At 38.4% G+C, this 19,872-nt stretch overlaps 1 protein-coding gene across 2 annotated transcripts in view; it reads left to right on the top strand.

The window, feature by feature from the left end:
• Positions 1–19,872, top strand: part of COMMD1 (copper metabolism domain containing 1) — a 192,435-nt gene that overhangs the window by 143,994 nt on the left and 28,569 nt on the right. Inside the window, exon 3 of one of the 2 annotated variants that reach the window (XM_040463323.1) lies at positions 9,313–9,319. The exons of the other annotated variant lie outside the window; for it this stretch is intronic. Coding sequence (XP_040319257.1) covers positions 9,313–9,319 — 7 coding nt within the window. The remainder of the gene's footprint in view (positions 1–9,312; positions 9,320–19,872) is intronic. 2 annotated transcript variants of the gene reach the window in all.

Here is a 19,872-nt window from a genome sequence, read left to right as displayed (position 1 = left end):
TGTGTGTGTGTGTGTGTGTGTGTGTGTGTGTGTGTGTGTGTGTTCTTAGGCAATTAGCTGGGCTAAATCCAACATGAAACTCTCCCCTGCAATGGGTAGTAGCTGAAGCTTCTGTTCAGAAATTTTAGCTTTATCTGAGCTGCCTAGAGTCTATCCCATGCACGCAAAGTTTACACGTCAGTTGAGTAGAGTTTATATGCACAATGTAGGTGTTCTTCTCTGTGACTGGCTTTTGTTTTTTAAAAGGATTTTCCCTCCATTTCTTGGTGTTATGGTAACCTCAAACTCTGTCCTCTCAGTTCCTGAAGCCAGAAAGACTGAAGATTTCTGAATTTTAGCTGCCAATCCAGCACTTACTAGAGTCTGCTATCAGTGAAAAGCTGTTTAAAATTGAAAAAAAGGATGGGGACACAGCAAATTATCTCAGCCAGTACCATTCCTAGATGTTGACTCTCCAGCAGTTTCTGTCTGCTGTTGTTTTTTATTGCCTTCGGAAAGTTAGTTCTTGTTTTGTTTTGGCCAGTTGTTAGAATTCTCTGTGGGATGGTAGGTTAAATATAAGCTACTTCACCATTACTGGAAGTAGAACATTTTTGTCTGAAGAAAGAAGGGGTGGGCTACCTAAAGCTATTTTGGGGGGAAGAACATGGGGAAAGAGTCCTCCACGCAATGACTTAGGCTTCTTCTCCTTGGCCATTCTAGACGCCAGGCACGTAATCTTATTGATATTCTATACTCATTGTTAGAAATTAGAAATAATGCAGTATGATCTGAGGAAAAACCTGAGTGTGAGTTGGATGGCAAGAGACCTAAACTGTAGCCTAGCTCTTACAGTGACCAGGTATCAGTATCTTCATATGGCTTTGTCTTGACCTTCATACTAGTATTACCAGCTGTGTTTTTAAAATGTTTTATGTAACTAATGTTAGCATTTGAAACACCCTTTTGAGTCCTTAGAATTTGAGTTGTGAGAGTAGGAAAGTAACACAGTTCGATGAAAAATAAAAAGTAGTACTTAATGGAAAATCAAGACTACTCCTTGAAAAAGGAAGAAAGTAGAACAGTATGCTCGGTACATATAGTCTAACCTTTCCAAACACACATTTGGACACTTTCAATATCAGTAAAGTTTATCTCTGTAATTAACTCAGTTTTAGGACTTAAATTATTTGAATCTCCTCAGAGGTCAACAGAAAAAGATTGTAGTTTATTTTAGATTTTTCTCATACTATGGAGCCTGTGAATTTGTGAGACTTGTTCAAGTCTTCATACATTATCCTGGTGCTACTAATAACACATCTGCTACTTGTACTATTCGTGTCATCATTACCTAGCAGTAAAATCATACATCGCACACCAACTGTACTCAGTTTACAATACAGAGCAACAGGCAACAGAGGCACACCTGTTTAACCAGCTGTTATTGAGTAAAGGTGAAACTGTTAAACACATCACACTTGAACCATCCCTGCATAATCAACTAACTAATTGAGATCAGCACTTTGACTTGTTTTTTTAATAGCAAGCATGTACTTGTATACAGCTCTACATTTTCTTGTGTCTGGTGGCATGTGTTTATGAGAAAAAATCTCTAGCTGATAAGGTTTTAGAACCCAAGGTTTTAGAACCCAAGAGGTTCACGTTTATATGGTCCTTGCTTTTCATTGTGCTATTTTTTTTCTGTTCTTACAATTCACGTTCTCTGGACTTGGAAGACTGTTTCAAATACTAACATTAGTTGCATTCAACATTATAAAAACACATTCTGCAAAAACATAAAGGAGGGGTGCCTGGGTGGCTCAGTCAGTTGAACGTCCAACTTCAGCTCAGATCATGATCTCACCGTTCATAGGTTCAAGCTCCACATCAGGTTTTGTGCTGATAGCTCAGAGCCTGGAGCCTGCTTCAGATTCTGTCTCCATCTCTCTCTGCCCCTCCTCTTCTCACACACTGTCTCTCTCTCTCTCTCTCTCTCTCTCTCTCTCTCAAATATAAACGTTAAAAAGATTTTTTTAATGTAAAGGAAAGCCAAGGATAAGGAATTTTAAAACGTAAATATTCCTGATGAAATAATGAGTGTGGGGTTGGCCCTGTTGAAGAACTCTGATAGATCTATACTGTTGAGTTGGAAGGTTACTGAAGACCATCTTGGAACAGAAGAATGCAAACATTTAAATAAATTGTTTACTCTGACAAATTTGGGTTGTTATGGAGTTAGTGAACACAAAACAGTGTGTCCCAGTGTATTTGAGTGTTGTGTTGACTAAAGAATAAAGATGAATTACTGTGTTTTTTGTCTCAAGAACCAGGTAGAGTCTGAGATTTTACCTTTACTTGCAAGCTGACAAGTTAGTCTGCCACGGTTTCATGGATGCCAGCAGGTCCCTGGGTCAAAGACAAAGGACTTTTATTTACTCACGGCTGTAGGAATAGTAGCCAGAGCATCAGCATTTGCACCAGGCGCCCAAGCCCCAGTTCTACCAGAGTGATGCCAAGAGGGCCAGGTGACACCTGCACGTGCAGTTGATTACATTATAGGAGAGGGACCCTGAGTCCTGGGCAGAGACATTATCTATACTATACTAGACAGTAAACAAACCTGCTATTCCAAAAGGAGATTATTTTCCAAAGCTGTTTGCTATACTAACATTTTTGAAAAGACAGTCTGGAACAAACAAAGTCAGGGCTTTAGCTCACAAAACATCCAGAAATGTGAGAGACCTATGGAGAATTGTCTCTCAGTCATGTCCTTGAAGATTTTCTCTTAAAACATAATAGATGGATTAACCAATAGAAGACAAATCGCATGAATAAATGTTTTATTCTTTTCCTTTAAAATGTCATTTGACAGGGATGCCTGAGTGGCTCAGTCAAGTATCTGACTCTTAATTTCAGCTCAGGTCGTGATCTTAAGGTTTGTGGGTTCAAGCTCTGCATCAGACTCTGCGCCGACAATCTGAAGCCTGCTTTGGACTCTCTCTCTCCCTCCCTCCTCCCCTCTCTCTCAGAATAAACAAATAAACATTAAAAAAACCACATTATTTGACAAGTTACTTCTATCCATATAGCATAGCACATTTACAGCCCATTTATAGCTGTTTTTGTGTTACCCTACCATCTCTTTTTGAAGTTAGTAGAATGAACAAAGTCAGTATTTAGATGAGAAATTGAGACACAGTATATTAGCTGCAAAAGTATTCTGATTGCCAATTGTGCTTTCTTTACTAAACTTAATAAAGAAAGTCTCCTCAGTCTTGGCATATTTCTTTCTTACTTAGTCTATTTGAATCTTAACATAAAAATCAAATTGTTTTACGATCACAAACGAAATATTACCTCTTATTTTCATACTGAGAGATGTTAAAACTTACTTGATTTTATTTATATCTGCCCAGCACATAGGAGGTACTCAATAAATCTTAAATGATAAGATGAATGAACAAGACAGGATTTCTTACAGTAAAATCAAATATCAAGTTCTAGAGCACAAAACTATATTCCTTAAAACAATATTGCTACATTAATTACTCTAAATATATTTGGGTAGAGAAATTGGCCTATATGTTTGCTAGAATTTTTAATATACATATTAACTTAAGAATCTCTTTTACATGAATTTGGACATCAGTGTGGGCATTTTTAGCATTTTTCTTTGAAATTAGAGCTTCCACTTAAATTTAGTGATTGTATTTAATTTCTAGAAATTCTCTTTGGCTCTTTTTAAAGTCTGCCTGGTCATTTCAAATGATGTAGTGTTCTTCATTCTGTATCTTATGATTCCATTTTGTGAAGTTCTTGAAGGCCTAAACTCTACAGTTTGTTTCTGCATTCTCTCACTCATGGTGACTGTATTAGTCAGTGTTCTTTAGAGAAAACAGAACAAATAAGATAATTACAGATATGTAGATAAGAGGAGATTTATTACAGGAATTGGTTCACATAGTTAAGGAGACCTAGAAGTCCCATGATCTGCCATCTACAAGTTGGAGACAGGAAAGCTGATGGTGTAATTCAGTCCGAGTCCAAAGATCTGAGAATCAGGGGCACTAACGGTACAATTCCCAGGCTGAGGCTGAAGGCTTAAAAACCAGGAGCTCCCATGTCTGGGAGCAGAAGGTTGATGCCCAAACTCAAGAGGAGAGAGAGAGAATTCACCCTGGTTTCTCCTTTTTGTGCTATTGAACTCTTGATGGATTGGACAGTGTCTACCCATATTGTTGAAGGCATATCTTCTTTACTTAGTCTACTCATTCAAATGCTAATTTCTTCTGGAAACACCCTCACAGACACACCCAGAAATAATGTTCTCCCGGCTATCGGGATATCCGTTAGCCCAGTCAAATTGACAAATAAAATTTGTCACAGTGGCTTTTTTCTTCCTGTGTTTTATAATTTGGGAGTGAGATCTCATGTGATCTCTTTGTTTGCTTCTCTTAGATAAAGCAGATCTTTGGCTTGTTAACCCTTTTGCTGAGGAAGAAGAGCTCTGAAACTTGCAGCTTTATCCAGGAGTCTCAGTTCCCTCCTTGCCTTTTATGGATCTTCTGCATTGTATTAAAAACTACTGATTTTAAGCTCCCTCTGTTTTTTGCCCTTTTGCTTTTTTGTGAGCTTAACTATTTATTTAAAAGGATGTTTATTATATTTATTATATTTTATGTCTTTTAAGGGAGCTTGTCTACTCTGTTCTCAGAAACTCAACTGTCAAGTTACTTGAACCCATATAGTATTGTTAAAATTATTCTTCAGTGGATGGATGCAAATATGTAATTTATTTATTATTTTTTTTTTAATTTTTTTTTCAACGTTTATTTATTTTTGGGACAGAGAGAGACAGAGCATGAACAGGGGAGGGTCAGAGAGAGAGGGAGACACAGAATCGGAAACAGGCTCCAGGCTCTGAGCCATCAGCCCAGAGCCCAACGCAGGGCTGGAACTCACGGACCGCGAGATCGTGACCTGGCTGAAGTCGGACGCTTAACTGACTGCGCTACCCAGGCGCCCCCAAATATGTAATTTAAAGGAACACAGTCAGCTTTATATTTTTACAGTGATGAATACTGATATAATAATAAGACCGACCGTGTTCCTTTGAATTACATATTTTTACATGGTCAGTTGGTGATGAGGCTTGAAATACTATCAATAGGATGCAGAGATTCAAAATGTATGGATCCAAACTAATTATAATTCCAGGCTACCATGACCTAGAAAATTACAATCACTGTTACATTTTTGTATATACTAACTTACTTACTTACTTACTTATTTTATTTATTTATTTATTTATTTATTTATTTATTTATTTATTTATTTTAGAGAGACAGAATGAGCAGGGGAGGGGCAGAGGGAGAAAGAGAATCCCAAGCAGACTCCGTGCTCAGTGCAGAGCCTGACACAGGGCTCATCAACCCTAGGATCATGACCTGAGCTGAAATCAAGTGTCAAGATGCTCAACTGACTGAGCGACCCAGGCACCCTGAGGATATAATGTTTATTATAATTGTTCATTTGTTTTTAATAAAAGCCCTCTGAGTAAAACTTTTGATAGATTATAACTGAAGGTAAAAATTAACTTAGATGTTTCTGTGTAATTCAGAAGAGGAGGAACCATTTAACTGGAAAACTTTGTGATGATTTGAATTCTGTTATGTAGTTAAAACTGGGAAAGAAAATAAGAGAAAAAGAGAAACAAGAATGAGAAGCAGCTAGTCACCAGGGAAAAGGAGTATATTTGACAAACCCATTGGGGTTGATGGCATGGTTGGGTCTTTCCATTTACCACTGTAAAAGTACAGCAGAATTAATAGTGGTATTTCCTGGTCATTTTGACTGGTTATTGGCAGCTAAGCTGATACCACTCAGACTTAGTTTGATTTTTTTTTTTGAAAGATAAAGTTGGAGAGAGGACAATTGAATTCTTGAATTACTTGTCATTTCTAATATTACAGTGATTTCCTGAAATTACCAATAGAAAAGAAACTCCCCACCTTGCCTTTTTTCCCTTTCTTTACTAATGTGCTCTCTTAGGGTAGTCTTTGTTTAGAATTTCAATACTTCCACTATAGATTGAGTGAGAAGAGGGCAAAATCTGCATGAAAATTATGAAAATGCCTAAATTCCCAGAGAGTAGTGAGAGGAAATTTTGACTACACTCTTATAATGACTGATCAGGGATGCAAATCAAAACCAAATTTATACAGATTTTGTAGGCTATTTGTTATTGCTAAAGTTTGTTATTGCTAAAGCTCAGGTTTCAATATTCAGATGTGGAGAAAAGGGTAGAAACATATTTACAAGTACTTAAAATTAGGCTCCTAAATGAAAAATTAGAAAAAACATATTTTGTGTTGCCTATTCAAAGCATTTTTTCTGTTTTCTCGGTTGACTTTCAACAATACCATGTGGTAGGTATCATTATTCCTAAGACACATAGAGATATATGATTTCAGTTCACTGATGATGGACTTGTACTAGAATTAATTTCCATTGATTCTTAGTCTCATGTTCTATTTATAGGATGCTGATTATTGTCTCAAAGCCCAGTTAATGAAGAAACATACTGATCACAATATAACCATCAAATTAAAGTCATTTGGTGTGTGGTCCCAGTTAATTGAAAAAGTATAAACACATAGGTCAATGCAAGAATACAGAGTCCAGAAATAGACTCACATGTACATGGTCAATTGATTTCAACAAAGATGCAAACGTGATTCAATGAAGAAGTAATAGTCTTTTCATGAAATGAAAGTAAGGGAACATTGGGTATTAAAAGTGACTCCCAGAAAGGTGCCTAGGTGGCTCAGTGGGTAAGCATAGGACTCTTGATTTTGGCTCAGGTCATGGTCTCATGGTTCGTGGGATCACGCCCCACCCTGACAGTGCATAGCCTGCTTGGGATTCTGAATTTCTTCTCTCTCAGCCCCTCCCCCTGCTCACATGTTCTCTCTCTCTCTCTCTCTCTCTCTCTCTCTCTCTCTCTCTCTCAAGATAAATAGACATTAAAATAAACATATAAATAAGCAAACAAATAAATAAAAGTGACTCCCACAAGTTACAGCAAGAATAGTGGCTACTTCTAAGGGGAAGATTAGATAATGCATTTGGGAAGGGGGAAAAGGGGAAGGGGGATGCAGGAGCTTCAGAGATAATCATATTGTATTCTTCAGCTAGGTGATAGGACACAACTTTTATTACTCCTTATATTAAGTCCTACATATATGTTGTATATATTTCCAGAATACATGACCAAATTTCATTAAGAAATATGAATAAAAGTTTAATTTTCTAAGAATACTAAAGACTTTTACCACTGTCAAAATCAGTCAGTCCAACTTTATTAAATAGTTTTTGTCTAGAGCTGTAGTAATATTGGGGATTTAGGAAAACTTGGCTTTGCTATAACAAAAAGCAGGTATTTTTATATTCTGACTTTCCTTTTAATTTTTCTGGTGTTGACATCAAATTTTAATATGATATTAACTCTGTGTTTTAGGAATCTGCAGAACAAGGACAGAAGCAGATGTGGTTGATTTGGAGGTTTTCAGTAAGACAACTAAAATAATTTAACAAACTGATAGTAAATATGAGAGGAGAGCCCTCATTGATTAAGGCCAGGCAGTATGAGTTGAGAAAATAATGAGAGCTCAGGTGGTGGTAGGAGTAGAAACTCAGATGGGAGGCCTACCACATGAAGGTGAAGGGGGCTGGTATAATGGGAAGGGCAAAGACTGAACTTGAATGAGAAGAAGTAATCATGCATATTGCTGGGGCATGAAGGACAAACCCTTCTGGTTGTGTTTCTTTCTGTGACAAGTTTCCAAGGGGAATAAATATTAGTTTTCCATTTTGCTTTTAAAAAATGATAATTTCCAATTTGACTTTGTCTTCTCGTTCTAACATTTGACATCTGCTTTGTTAACATTATTACTTGTGGCTGAAATACAAGCTGTTGAATTTAGAATGTAAGAGAATGGTTGGTTCCTGATTATTCCTGAGATTAGAGTTTTCTCTGGCCCTAATAATTTAGATACATCTATATGTCTACAAATCTATATCTATATATCTGTATATAGTGTAAAATCTTAAAGGATATGCTCTGCAATATCACAATATTCAATTCTTAAAATTTTTTTTAATGTTTTATTTATTCTTAGAGAGAGAGAGAGAGAGAGAGAGAGCATGCACGAGTGGGGGAGGGGCAGAGCAAGAGAGGGACAGAGAATCTGAAGCAGACTCCAGGCTCTGAGCTGTCAACAGAGAGCCCAGCACGGGGCTTGAACTCACGAGCTATGAGATCATGACTTGAGCCAAAGTCAGATGCCCAACTGACTGAGCCACCCAGGTGCCCCATCAGTTCTTTTTTTTTTTTTTTTTAATGTTTATTTATTTTTGACAGAGAGAGAGAGAGAGACAGAGTGCAAATGGGGGAGGGGCAGAGAGAGAAGGAGACACAGAATCCGAAGCAGGCTCCAGGCTCCAAGCCATCAGCACAGAGCCCTCTGTGGGCTTGAACCCATGAAGCATGAGATCATGACCTGAGCCAAAGTTGGATGCTTAACCAACTGAGCCAACCAGGTACCCCTACAATACTCAATTCTGATGCTAATAGCCACCTGGAGTTAGCATAAATCTCCTAGGTTAAAGGCGCAGTCACCAACAGACTGCCATCACTTTAGACTCTGATTGCAAGTTTTGGGGTCCCAGAACACCTACACTTCCGACTAACTGGATTCAAATATGGGGATTTTCCCACTAGACCCCTCAGATTCAATAAATAGTTGGAAGCTGGAACAATTCATAGAATTCAGGAAAGCAGTGTACTAATGATTACAATTTAATTATATAGGATACAAATTAGGACCTGCCAAATGAAAAGACACATAAGTTGAAGTCTGTGAGGGTTCCACACACAGTGCTTTCATGCTTTCTGCCCTTGGAATCAAGACATATCACCCTCCTAGCACAAGCTCCTCAGAGCTCCTGTGTCCAGAGTTTTTATTGGGGTTGCATTACCTAGCCATGATTGATTATATCATTGGCCACACAGTTGAACTCAGTCTCTAGCTCTCCTGCCTTGCCCAGAGGTTGGGCTAATACTAAGTGGCTCAAAGCCAACCCCAACCCTGTAGTCATGTAGTTGGCCTTTCCTGCTTTGCCAGTCCCCACCCTGAGTCATCTCTTTAACATAAGCTCTGTAGGGGCCCACAATGAGTCACCTCATTAGTGCAAACTATCATGGCCCACTCATGAATAACAAGATGTTCTTATTACTGGGGAATACTCAAGGGTATAGATGTTCTGTCCGAGAAACCAGGTACAAAGACCAGTCAAGTTTTGTGTTATGCAACACTCTGGATCCAGAAGCCTAAATGGTATTCAGGGATTTTGTTTTCTGTCTGGCATTGTCTCTGAAAAGGAGTATCTAATTTGTCTTCTCTATTTTGTCTGTTATCAGTTTCTCAGCACAGGTAAAACTAAGAACTAAGTGATAAAACCAAAAGCATTACCTTCTACTCTCACCAAAGTTTTGAAGCTTCTATCAGGAGAACTATATTTGCAACTTCTGCCTTTCCTTTGAGCCATTAAGGCATAGATTGTGAATTGGTGACTAGCAGGTCTTAGCAGATGTTTTATTTGGTGCACACTTTTTAAAAAGAATTTGAATTACATGCCAATGGTTTAAGAAACTGAAGAGTTCGCATTAATGTGACCTTTCTGACTTGTCTTAAACTCAAAAACATTACTGGGCCTGTGTTTCTATTTAGCAGTACTTGGCTGAAGTGAAATGGTGGCCACCCCCTTTAAAAGATCATTTAGATTCTCTATAGCTTATCACAGTTCTTACCCACCTGCATCACCCTAAACTTATCCCACAACTTGATCTTTAAAGAATATGAATTAAGAAGAAAAATAAGCCCATATATAACGTATCAGCCTTTGGTTGGAGCCCTTTATTTTATGTCATCTCAGTTAATTCTGGATATAATTCTGTGAGGTAAGAATTATAACTCCCACTTTATAGTTGAACAAAATGAAACTAGGTAAGTGGATTTCTGAAATAAATTTCCTCAGGCTTCATAATACATGGAAGAACTAGAACCCATATCGCAATGTTTATTGGCTATAGTTCCGCTAACATGGCCCCATGCCTCTTTTTCTTTTTTCTTTTCTTTTCTTTACTCTTTTCTTTTCTTTTCTTGTTTCATTCCTTTTTTCTCTTTCTTCTTCTTATTTATTTATTTATTTTTTTTTAAGAAAGTGTGTGTGAACGGGAGTGGGAGGAGAGAGAAAGGGAGAGAGATACAGACAGAGAGAGAGAGATTCTAAATAGTCTCTACTCTCAGTGCAGAGCCTGACACGGGGCTCTATCCCAGGACTCTGGGATCATGAACTGAGCCAAAATCAAGAGTTGGACACTCAACTAACTTAGCCACCAAGTGCCCCATCCCAGCTCATTCTTAAAGGCAAGTTCTAAGCCTTACTCTTCTTTATATCCCCATATACATTAGCACAATGCCTATAAACGTAGTACGTTTTCCATAAATGAGTGTTGATTTCAATTGGATTTGTTTGGGCAGAATTGAAATATTTGGCAACAAACTGGATGTTAGCCCTAAGGAAAAAGAAAATGTCAAAGAGTACCATGGGAATTTGAGGTTTGTGACTGGAAAGATAGTGATACCCTTTGGAGAAATTGAAAACAGAGTAAAGAACAAATTTGAGAGACAAAATGGCTAATGTATTTTGAATGATTTCTGTGTGTCAGGCACTGTCCTCTTGTCTTTACATACATTACCTTATTTAGACATCATCATCTCTTATCAAAGGAACTACTCTTTTCTGCATTTTACAGAAAAGAAAACAGGCCCAGGGTTTTTAAGTAATTTACTCATTGTTTCATAGCTAGCAAAGTGGTGGAACTAGGACTTCAACCTAGGATTATGTGGCATTGGAGTTCATTTTGGGGGACATATTTATTAGGTTTAAAGCACTAGCAAGATGCCTTTATGACAATGTCTAGCATAAAGTTGGTAATATAGGACTTATGCTCAGGCAATACGTTGGGGCAGAATTACACATCTGAAAGTAATCTGCAGAGTTGTCATAGTGATGGATTTATTCACCTTTATCCAGAGAAGGAGTAAGGAAGACAAGAAATCCAAAGCCAGAAAATTGAGCATGTGTTTACTGAGTAAGAAGAAGAGTAAAGATCCTTTTTACCTTTGGAGAATAAGAATAATTTTGCATGTATTATTAAAAATAATTCTTATGAGGCAAGTTCATTTTCATGTTGTTGAAACACTAGCTAGCAGTATATATTTAATTTCATTTAAGATAGGGGAAAATATGGGGCACCTGGGTGGCTCAGTTGGTTGGGCGTCCAACTTCAGCTCAGGTCATGATCTCACAGTTTGTGAGTTCGAGCCCTGTGTCGGGCTCTGTGCTGACAGCTCAGAGCCTGGAGCCTGCTTCGGATTCTGTGTCTCCTCCTCTGTCTGCCCCTCCCCTGCTCATGCTCTGTCTCTGTCTCTGTCTCTCTCCCTCTCAATAATGAATAAACTTAAAAAAAATTTTTTTAAATCATAGGGAAAATATTATTCATTGTTCCAATTTTGTAATAAAATTACACAATTAATTTTATTTTGTTAAGTATACTTGTTAGAGTTAATATTATAAAAGAAAAATGGGGCACCTGGGTGGCTCAGTCAGTTAAGTGTCTGGCTTCAGCTCAGGTCATGATCTCGCTGTTCCTGAGTTCGAACTCTGCATTGGCTCTGTGCTGATAGCTTGGAGTCTGGAACTTGTTTTGGATTCTGTGTCTCCCTCTCTCTCTCTCTGCCCTTCCCCTGCTCTTTCTCTCTCTCTTTCTCTCTCAAAAATAAACATTTAAAATTTTTTAACTATATATTATTAAAGAAATAGTTTCTAAGATTGAAATATTTGATATATAACATGTAAATTTAATGTGTACAACATGTTGACTTGATTTATATATTGTTTATATATTTATATATTGATTTATATATTGTTATATGATTACCATTGTAGCAATAATTAGCGCTGTGGTAGGATCCCCTCCTTAAGGGAAAAACAGACAAACAAGCAAAAAACCTCAAGGCAACCTGGCTGTACATTGTACATGACAACATCCCTCACGACCTTGTAACATGAGACCACTTAATCAAACTTCATGTTTATGTGTTACCATATATGAGAGACAAAAGAGTCGAAAATATATAAAAAACTATGCCATGTCACGTTTGGGGTTCAGTTCTTTGGGTACGAACCCAACTGAGCCCTGCCGGCAAGAATAAAGTTGCTTCCTGGAAGGAAAAGCCTCAGTGTCATGACTCTCTGTGCAAAACTCCTGCTACAGCACCTCTATCACATCACATATTTATCATTTCTTGTTAGTAGTTAGAATAATTAAGATCTAGTCTCTTAGCAAGTTTGATTATAATACAGTGTTATTGTCTGTATCCACTATACTGTGCATTAGATCTCTATTTATTTGCTACTTGTTGCAAGTTTGTACCCTTAAACATCTGTCCTCCCCACCCCCCATCCCCTGGTAACCACCATTTTACTCTTTGTTTTCACAAGTTTGGATTTTTTAGATTCCACATGTAAGTGATATCAGAGTACTTATGTTTAAAAAAAAAAAGACTTCATGGGGCACCTGGGTGTCTCAGTCAGTTAAGCATCCACCTTGGGCTCAGGTCATGATCTTGGGGTTCATGAGTTTGAGCCCCATGTCAGGCTCTGTGCTGATGGTTCGGAGACTGGACTCTGTGTCTCTTAACTGTTTTAGGTTCTGTGTCTCCCTCTTTCTCTGCCCCTCCCCCACTTGTGCGCTCACTCTCCAAAAAATAAATAAACATTAAAAAAATTTTTTTTAATATAAAGAAAGAATACTCAGGATTAACCAGTCCTCTTTCCTATTTCAAGAAGTGACTGATCCAGGGTAAAATTCTCAATTAAAGGTATTTTTCTCTCTCAAATAAGGATTTTCTGATGTTTTTATTAATGGTGAACTAGAGTTCAGTGGCCTATCAGAGTTGATATTGTTATGCATATCCTAGGTAACTTATATAGCCTCCCACACATATCCCTATTGTGTTTTATTTCCCTTTACAGATAGGATGTGTTCATGTGTTAGTGTCCTTAGGAGATTGCAAATTGTGTAATGACAAGGAACTAGTTTTGTTACTTCTGTGTTCCTAGTGGCTAGCACAGTGTGTGGATATGGTATGTGTTCAGAAACACTATTTTCCTTTATACTACATTCTTAGAGACATCATTTAAAAAGAGATCTTTCCAAAGCAAATTCTATTTATGCCTTTGTCAGACATCTGTAGCTGCTTTTATGCAGCATTTAAATAAGTAGGGAGTGATGGAATGTGAAACTTGGAAAAGTAATAACTGGCTGAATATAATCTTTACAAAAGGTCTAGAGTAAGCATCCCAAAGAATTCTAGTTCTGGAAATGTAAATAGTTGTACACCTCAGATTTCCTCTTGTAGAAATGGCTGTCATTCTGTGCGATGTGCTCTCATACTACACCTGTCATATAAACAATATGCTTCCAAAGAGTGTCCTAAAAGAATGCCAGGGCTAGTACTATGTCTGACTTGCTCAGTGTTCTATCCCTAGTGCCTGGTACAGTTGGCTGTAAAGAAGTGTGCCTTGATTAATTGGATAAATTGTGCACTTGGTTATTTTAGTGCCTGAGATGTACATGTGGTCCGGGGAGAAGTCAGATACACAGGCCTGACAGCACAATTAGTGGAAGTAGTATGCAGTTGATTTCCAGTAGAGGAATGGGTCCATAGTCCCAACTCTCTTTAAACAGTCACTAAATGGGGCGCCTGGTGGGTCAGTTGGTTAGGTATCTGACTTTGCTTCAGCTCAGGTCATGATCTCACAGTTTGTGAGTTTAAGCCTTGCGTGGGGCTCTGTGCTGACAGCTCGGAGCCTGGAGCTTGCTTCAGATTCTGTGTCTCCCTCTCTCTCTACCCCTTCCCTGCTGGCACTCTCTCTGTCTATATTAAATTGATGTTCACTTATTTTTGAACCCAGTCTGAATCCATTGACTCATTTTTATAGATACACTTAATTTTACAGCTTTTGTGCTTCCTACTTTTGTTATTCCTGCCTATGGTCTTTCCTGTCACTCAAAGGATCCTCTTTAACATTTCTTCTTTTTAGGGCTGGTTTAGTGTCCATGAATTCCATTACCTTTTGTCTGGGAAGCTCTATCTCTTCTTTTATGAATGATAGCCTTGCTGGATAGAATGTTCTTGGTTACAAGTTTTTTTCTTTCAGCTCTTTGAATATGTCATGCCACCCCCTACTGGCCTCCAGTTTCCATTGAAAAATCAGCTGATAACTTAAGGGGTTTCCCTTTTATATAACTGTTTCATTTTCCTCTGGCTGCTTTTAAAATGTTCTATCCCTGGGGCGCCTGGGTGGCGCAGTCGGTTAAGCGTCCGACTTCAGCCAGGTCACGATCTTGCGGTCCGTGAGTTCCAGCCCCGCGTCGGGCTCTGGGCTGATGGCTCAGAGCCTGGAGCCTGTTTCCGATTCTGTGTCTCCCTCTCTCTCTGCCCCTCCCCCGTTCATGCTCTGTCTCTCTCTGTCCCAAAAATAAATAAACGTTGGAAAAAAAAATTAAAATGTTCTGTCCCTACTTTTTGCCATTTTAATTACTTGGTGTAATTTTTGTTACTATTTTTTTCTCTCTCCTGTTCAGCTTGAGTACTTTCCATTACTTTGTCCTCCAGGTTACTGATCCATTCTTCTGCTTCCTCTAGTTTACTAATCATTCTATTTAGTGTATTTTTAATTTCATTTATTGAGTTGTTCATCTCTGGTCCTTTTTTTATGCTTTCTGTCCCTGTGAGACCTCACGGTCTCCCAGAGGGCCTCCATTCTTTTCTCCAGTCCAGTGAACATCTTTATGACCATTACTTTAAATTCTCTATCAGGCATATTATTTACCTCTGTTTGGTTTAGCTCTCTTGTTGTGATTTTGTCCTTTTCTTTCATTTTGGACACATTCCTCTGTCTCCTCGATTTGTGTACCTCTCTGCGTCTGTTTCTGTGTGTTAGCAAAGTCACCTGTCTCTTCTGCTCTTGAAAGTAGAACAGGTCCTATAGTAACCTGCATTGCAATGTCCCCTGTTCACCAAAACCTTTTTCTTCAGGGGTGTCTCATGTGTGTTGTGTGTGTCCTACTGTTGTGGCTGAGCTGCATTTGCCTTCAGTCCAGTCATCTGCAGTGGCTTTTTTTGACTCTTGCGGGCAAGGTTTGGTCACTATATTGTTGGTAGGCCAGTCTGGGGCTGACTTGAGTTGAGTCAGACTAGGCATTTGCCAGAGCTGTGGTAGCACCGAACTGCAGGGCACTTTCTCTCTATTGTCCCCTTAAAAGCTTTCATTGGTAGGCAGGAACTGAAGTTAGACCACGTGTCTGCCCCCAGCTCACTGCTGACTAGGGCTGCAGTTGGCCTGGGTTTTGTGATTATCTTCCCCTCTCCCCAGGGCAGGAGTCACTGCCTGCATACTTCCAGCCTTATGGCACCACCTTGGATGGACTTCTACATCAGGCATGTTGGAGGGCAAAGGTCCATAGGAAAACGCAAGGAAGGGGGTGGTGGCATAGTGCCAGCAAGGTCCTTGCAGGTCTGGTGTGGGAGGGGACTTGCAGCCACTTGAGAAAACTGCTAAGGCCAGCTGGGTTGGAGGGTCAGATCTGCAGAAGCTCATGGGGCAAGGTCCACTATTAGCAAGCTCCACTCTGGTTCCCACAGGTTTCTGTGTATTTAGGCTGAGGAGTGAGGGAGGGAAACGATGCCCACCAGCTCCTTTGTTCTTGGATAGGTTTTCCAAATATCCCTGCCCCTCCAGCACACACTCTGAGATTAGTAAATAAAACTCCTTCCTGTATACCTCTTGCATTTTTCAAACTGCCACTTCTGTGCTGTATCTCAGTGGTGCTGTTTGTTGTGCTGTCTCTTCAAGTGTGACGACACAGTTTCCTATATACTTCAGGCTCTCCCAGAGCAGAGTCTGCTGATTTTTGAAGTTCCAGATGCTAAGCACCACTGTTTATAGGAACTTGTAAAGCCACGCCCCTCTGGTTTTCAGAGGCAAATGTTATGGGATTCATTTTCTCAGTGGCAGTCCCTTGTGCTTGGGATGCGTAGCTCTGGGTGTTCTTCTCTCCCCTCTCTATGCCCCTTGCGTCCCTCCTGCCCCCGGACAGTCCTGGATTTGTTTGACTCCCTATAGCATCTCTGCTTTCCTGTCCTCCTCTGTGTGGTCTCTTGTCTACATTTAGCTGTAGAGAGTCTGTTCTGCTGTCTGCAGGTTGTTTTCTGGGTTATTTACACCGATGTGGGTGTTATCTTGTTATGTCCATCCAGGACCCTTATACTGCGCCATCTTCCCTGGAAGTTCTGTATTTTAACTCTTAATGGTTACTGCTGAATCACTTTCCAAAAGGTTGTAATAATTCACACCTCTCCCAGCAATGCATAAGGTTGCTCCATTCCTACATCTTTACCAACCCTAAATGTTATCATTCTTTAATATTTCTTATCCTGGAGTTTAATAAAGGATACCCTGTTGTTGCTCTGTTCTGCATTTCCTTGTTCACTGGTGAGGTTGGCTCTGTTGTCGTGTGTCTTTTATGCATTTGGATTTCCTCTTAACTGTCTGTGCCTAGTTTTTCTTTTTCTTTTCTTTTTTTAGAGAGAGAGAGAGCACATGAGCAGCGTAGAGGGATGGGGGTGGTGGAGAGAGAGAGAGAGAGAGAGACAGAGACAGAGACAGAGACAGAGAGAGAGACAAACATAGAAAATCTTAAGCAGGCTCCATGCTCAGTGTAGATCGCAACACAGGGCTCAGTCCCATGACCCTGGGATCGTGACCTGAGCTAAAATCAAGAGTCAGATGCTCAACTGACTGAGCCACTCAGGCACCTCTCTCTCTTTTTTTATTTTTTATTTTTTATTTTTTAATTTTTAAGTAATCCTTACACCCAGCATGGGTCTCAAACTCATGACTTCGAGATCAAGAGTCTTATGCTCTTCCAACTGAGCCAGCCAGGTACCCCTGTGCCTGCTTTCTGTTGGATTGCATATGATTTCTTTATCAACTTAGAGAAGCTTTTGTATCAGGAATTTTAAATCAATTATGTATTACAATTTATTGCTCTTTTTTAATTTTGTTAATGTGATTTTTTTCGTTAGAATTATTTTAAATTTCTATATATTCAGATATGTCAAACTTTTTTCTTTATGCCTTTAGGTTTCCTGATTTTTGTTAGATCTCCTCTAAGAATTATCCTATTTTTGTTTTCATTTTTATTTATTTTTTGACATTAACATTAAATTTGTAACCCCTTAGAAATTTGTATATAGTGTAAATCAAGGGTATAATTTTGATTTTCTGGTTGCTTGAAAAGTGTCATTTCAATATATATATACTTATTGGGCCTCAAAATTAACCTTGTACCCATTTAATTGTGTATAATCTATCACTGTGTCAAAGGTTAAAAGTTGGATATATAACCCCTTCAAAAAAAAAAGACCAAATTCCAAAAGTTTGTGTAAGTTTCTGATTTGTGATGCTGAATTTTTTATTTCTCTGTGATGCTGAAGAGCGGAACAAAGCATTTTTTTTTTCCAGTTCTGAATGTGTATATACCTTACCACTATTTCCACCAGGATTAAATAAATTGCTTCATGTTGTATTTTGTGTCCTTTCCATTTCTGTTCATCTAGACCAGGGGTTGAAATTTTTGTTTTCTGTAAAGACCTGGATAATAAATATTTTAGACTTTGTGGGCCATATATTCTGTATCACAACTACTCATTGTAGTGCAAATGCAGCCATAGGCAACAGGAAAAGGAATGAACCTGTTTTCCAGTAAAACTTTAATGAAAAAGAAAAGAAAAAAAAAAACTGGGGCAAGCCACATTTGGCTCATGGACTGAAGTTTGTCAGTTTTTGAGCTAGAGCATTACTAACCCCTTTTCTTTTTCTTTATTTCTTTTCTGTCTTTTTTTTTTTTTTCCCCAAGAGTCTAAGCCAGTGTTCTTGTAGGTCTCACTTGCTGGATATCTTGCTATTCCTCATGTGATATTTAACTTACTCTTTTTGTTCCTCTGTTTCCTGTAAAATGAAAATTAAGTCTAGAGATTTGTTCCATAGGCAACATTTGTTTTCCATTTATAGGTGAACTTTTAGCAGAAGTTTTGCTCAAGGGGAAGAAGGAGAAATCATTTTTAGGTTGCAGAGTTTTAATGGATTGATAAACTCTTAAGGGATCCAGCATCTGAGAAAGTTTGGCCAGAACAAAGGGAATAATAGAAAATCTCCCTGGGTACTGGAGACAAAGAAGTTTTTAGTTTTCACGAAGCCATTCCCATCTATTGATCATTCATGACTGGACACACTGCACTCAAAGTATTCAGTCTGATTGGCTACTGAAATTCTGGCTTTTAAAAACTTAAGTATCTCTTTTTCTTTCCTAAATAAAGCACATTTTAAAGCTTTGAATGGTTTTTGGATTTGTTTCGTTTTTTTCTTTATAGGATCAGCCTTAAATACAACTTCTATTGTCATAATAAGTTAAGAGAGTAGATGACTTATGTAGTAACTTCCTAATTCATTATTAAAATGTTCAGTTATATGACATCTCAAAAAGGCTCATTTGATCTTTTTTGTACTTTGGTAAAATATGCCAGCCTCAATCTTTTTCTAAATATTTATCTGTTCTTGGGGCGCCTGGGTGGCGCAGTCGGTTGGGCGTCCGACTTCAGCCAGGTCACGATCTCGCGGTCCGTGAGTTCCAGCCCCGCGTCGGGCTCTGGGCTGATGGCTCAGAGCCTGGAGCCTGTTTCCGATTCTGTGTCTCCCTCTCTCTCTGCCCCTCCCCCATTCATGCTCTGTCTCTCTCTGTCCCAAAAATAAATAAACGTTGAAAAAAAAATTTAAATATTTATCTGTTCTTTAAATGGCAACCATTAGTTCTATACATATCCAGTATGATTAGCATTCTTTTAAATTCTGTGCATACGCTCTATAATAGTTTTAACTGGTCTACATCTAGATTAGACAAGTCAAGACTTATATCTAAAGAGGTTTTTTTTGTTTTTGTTTTTTTAATTTTGTAGACTCTTCCAAGCACAGACTTAAGGTAAACCTGAGGTAGGAAAAATGACATCAGAATAATTCCACTAATCAGTGATAATTAAGGCCTTTCATCTCTGCAGTTCAGAGAGCTACAAGAACATTGTCTCATAATTCTCAAATGACTCTCTGAAGTGGGCAGGCAAATACTATTACCCTAACTTACAGTTGTAGGTTGTGGTGTTTAAAGGTTAGAGAGGTGTTTCACATAGAGTTTTTAAAAGCGAAAGGAGAGATGAGAGTTTCTTCATCTTTCTAGACCACTCAAAGTCCACAGTTGCTCTTTTCTGAATTATCAGGATTATTGTAATGTGTTTGGAATATTTCTAGTCAAAATATAAAAACATGAAATGAAAATTTCAGTCTTCTGGTTAGTGCATTTCATGCTCAACTAAACATTTCTAGTGGGTGCTTACTAAATAGTTAATGATGATGTTCCCTCTTACCAAAATACTTAAGACTTTACAGAGAACAGAGAACACACTATCATTTATTATGTATCACCCTAATGTCTTCAGTATTAATAATGCTTTGTTCTTAAATGTTCTCTAGGACTAGAAAGTATGCCTAGCATCCAAAACCAATTTGGGGTACAGGTTATTAATATTGTTAACTTTTGAACACAGACGTTTTTACATATGAATGTGTTATTATTATTTCAGATAT

Source organism: Herpailurus yagouaroundi, unplaced genomic scaffold (assembly GCF_014898765.1).
Source record: "Herpailurus yagouaroundi ecotype Mexico unplaced genomic scaffold, PumYag 391, whole genome shotgun sequence".
Lineage (NCBI taxonomy): Eukaryota > Metazoa > Chordata > Mammalia > Carnivora > Felidae > Herpailurus > Herpailurus yagouaroundi.
This window is presented reverse-complemented; position numbering and strand designations above follow the sequence as displayed.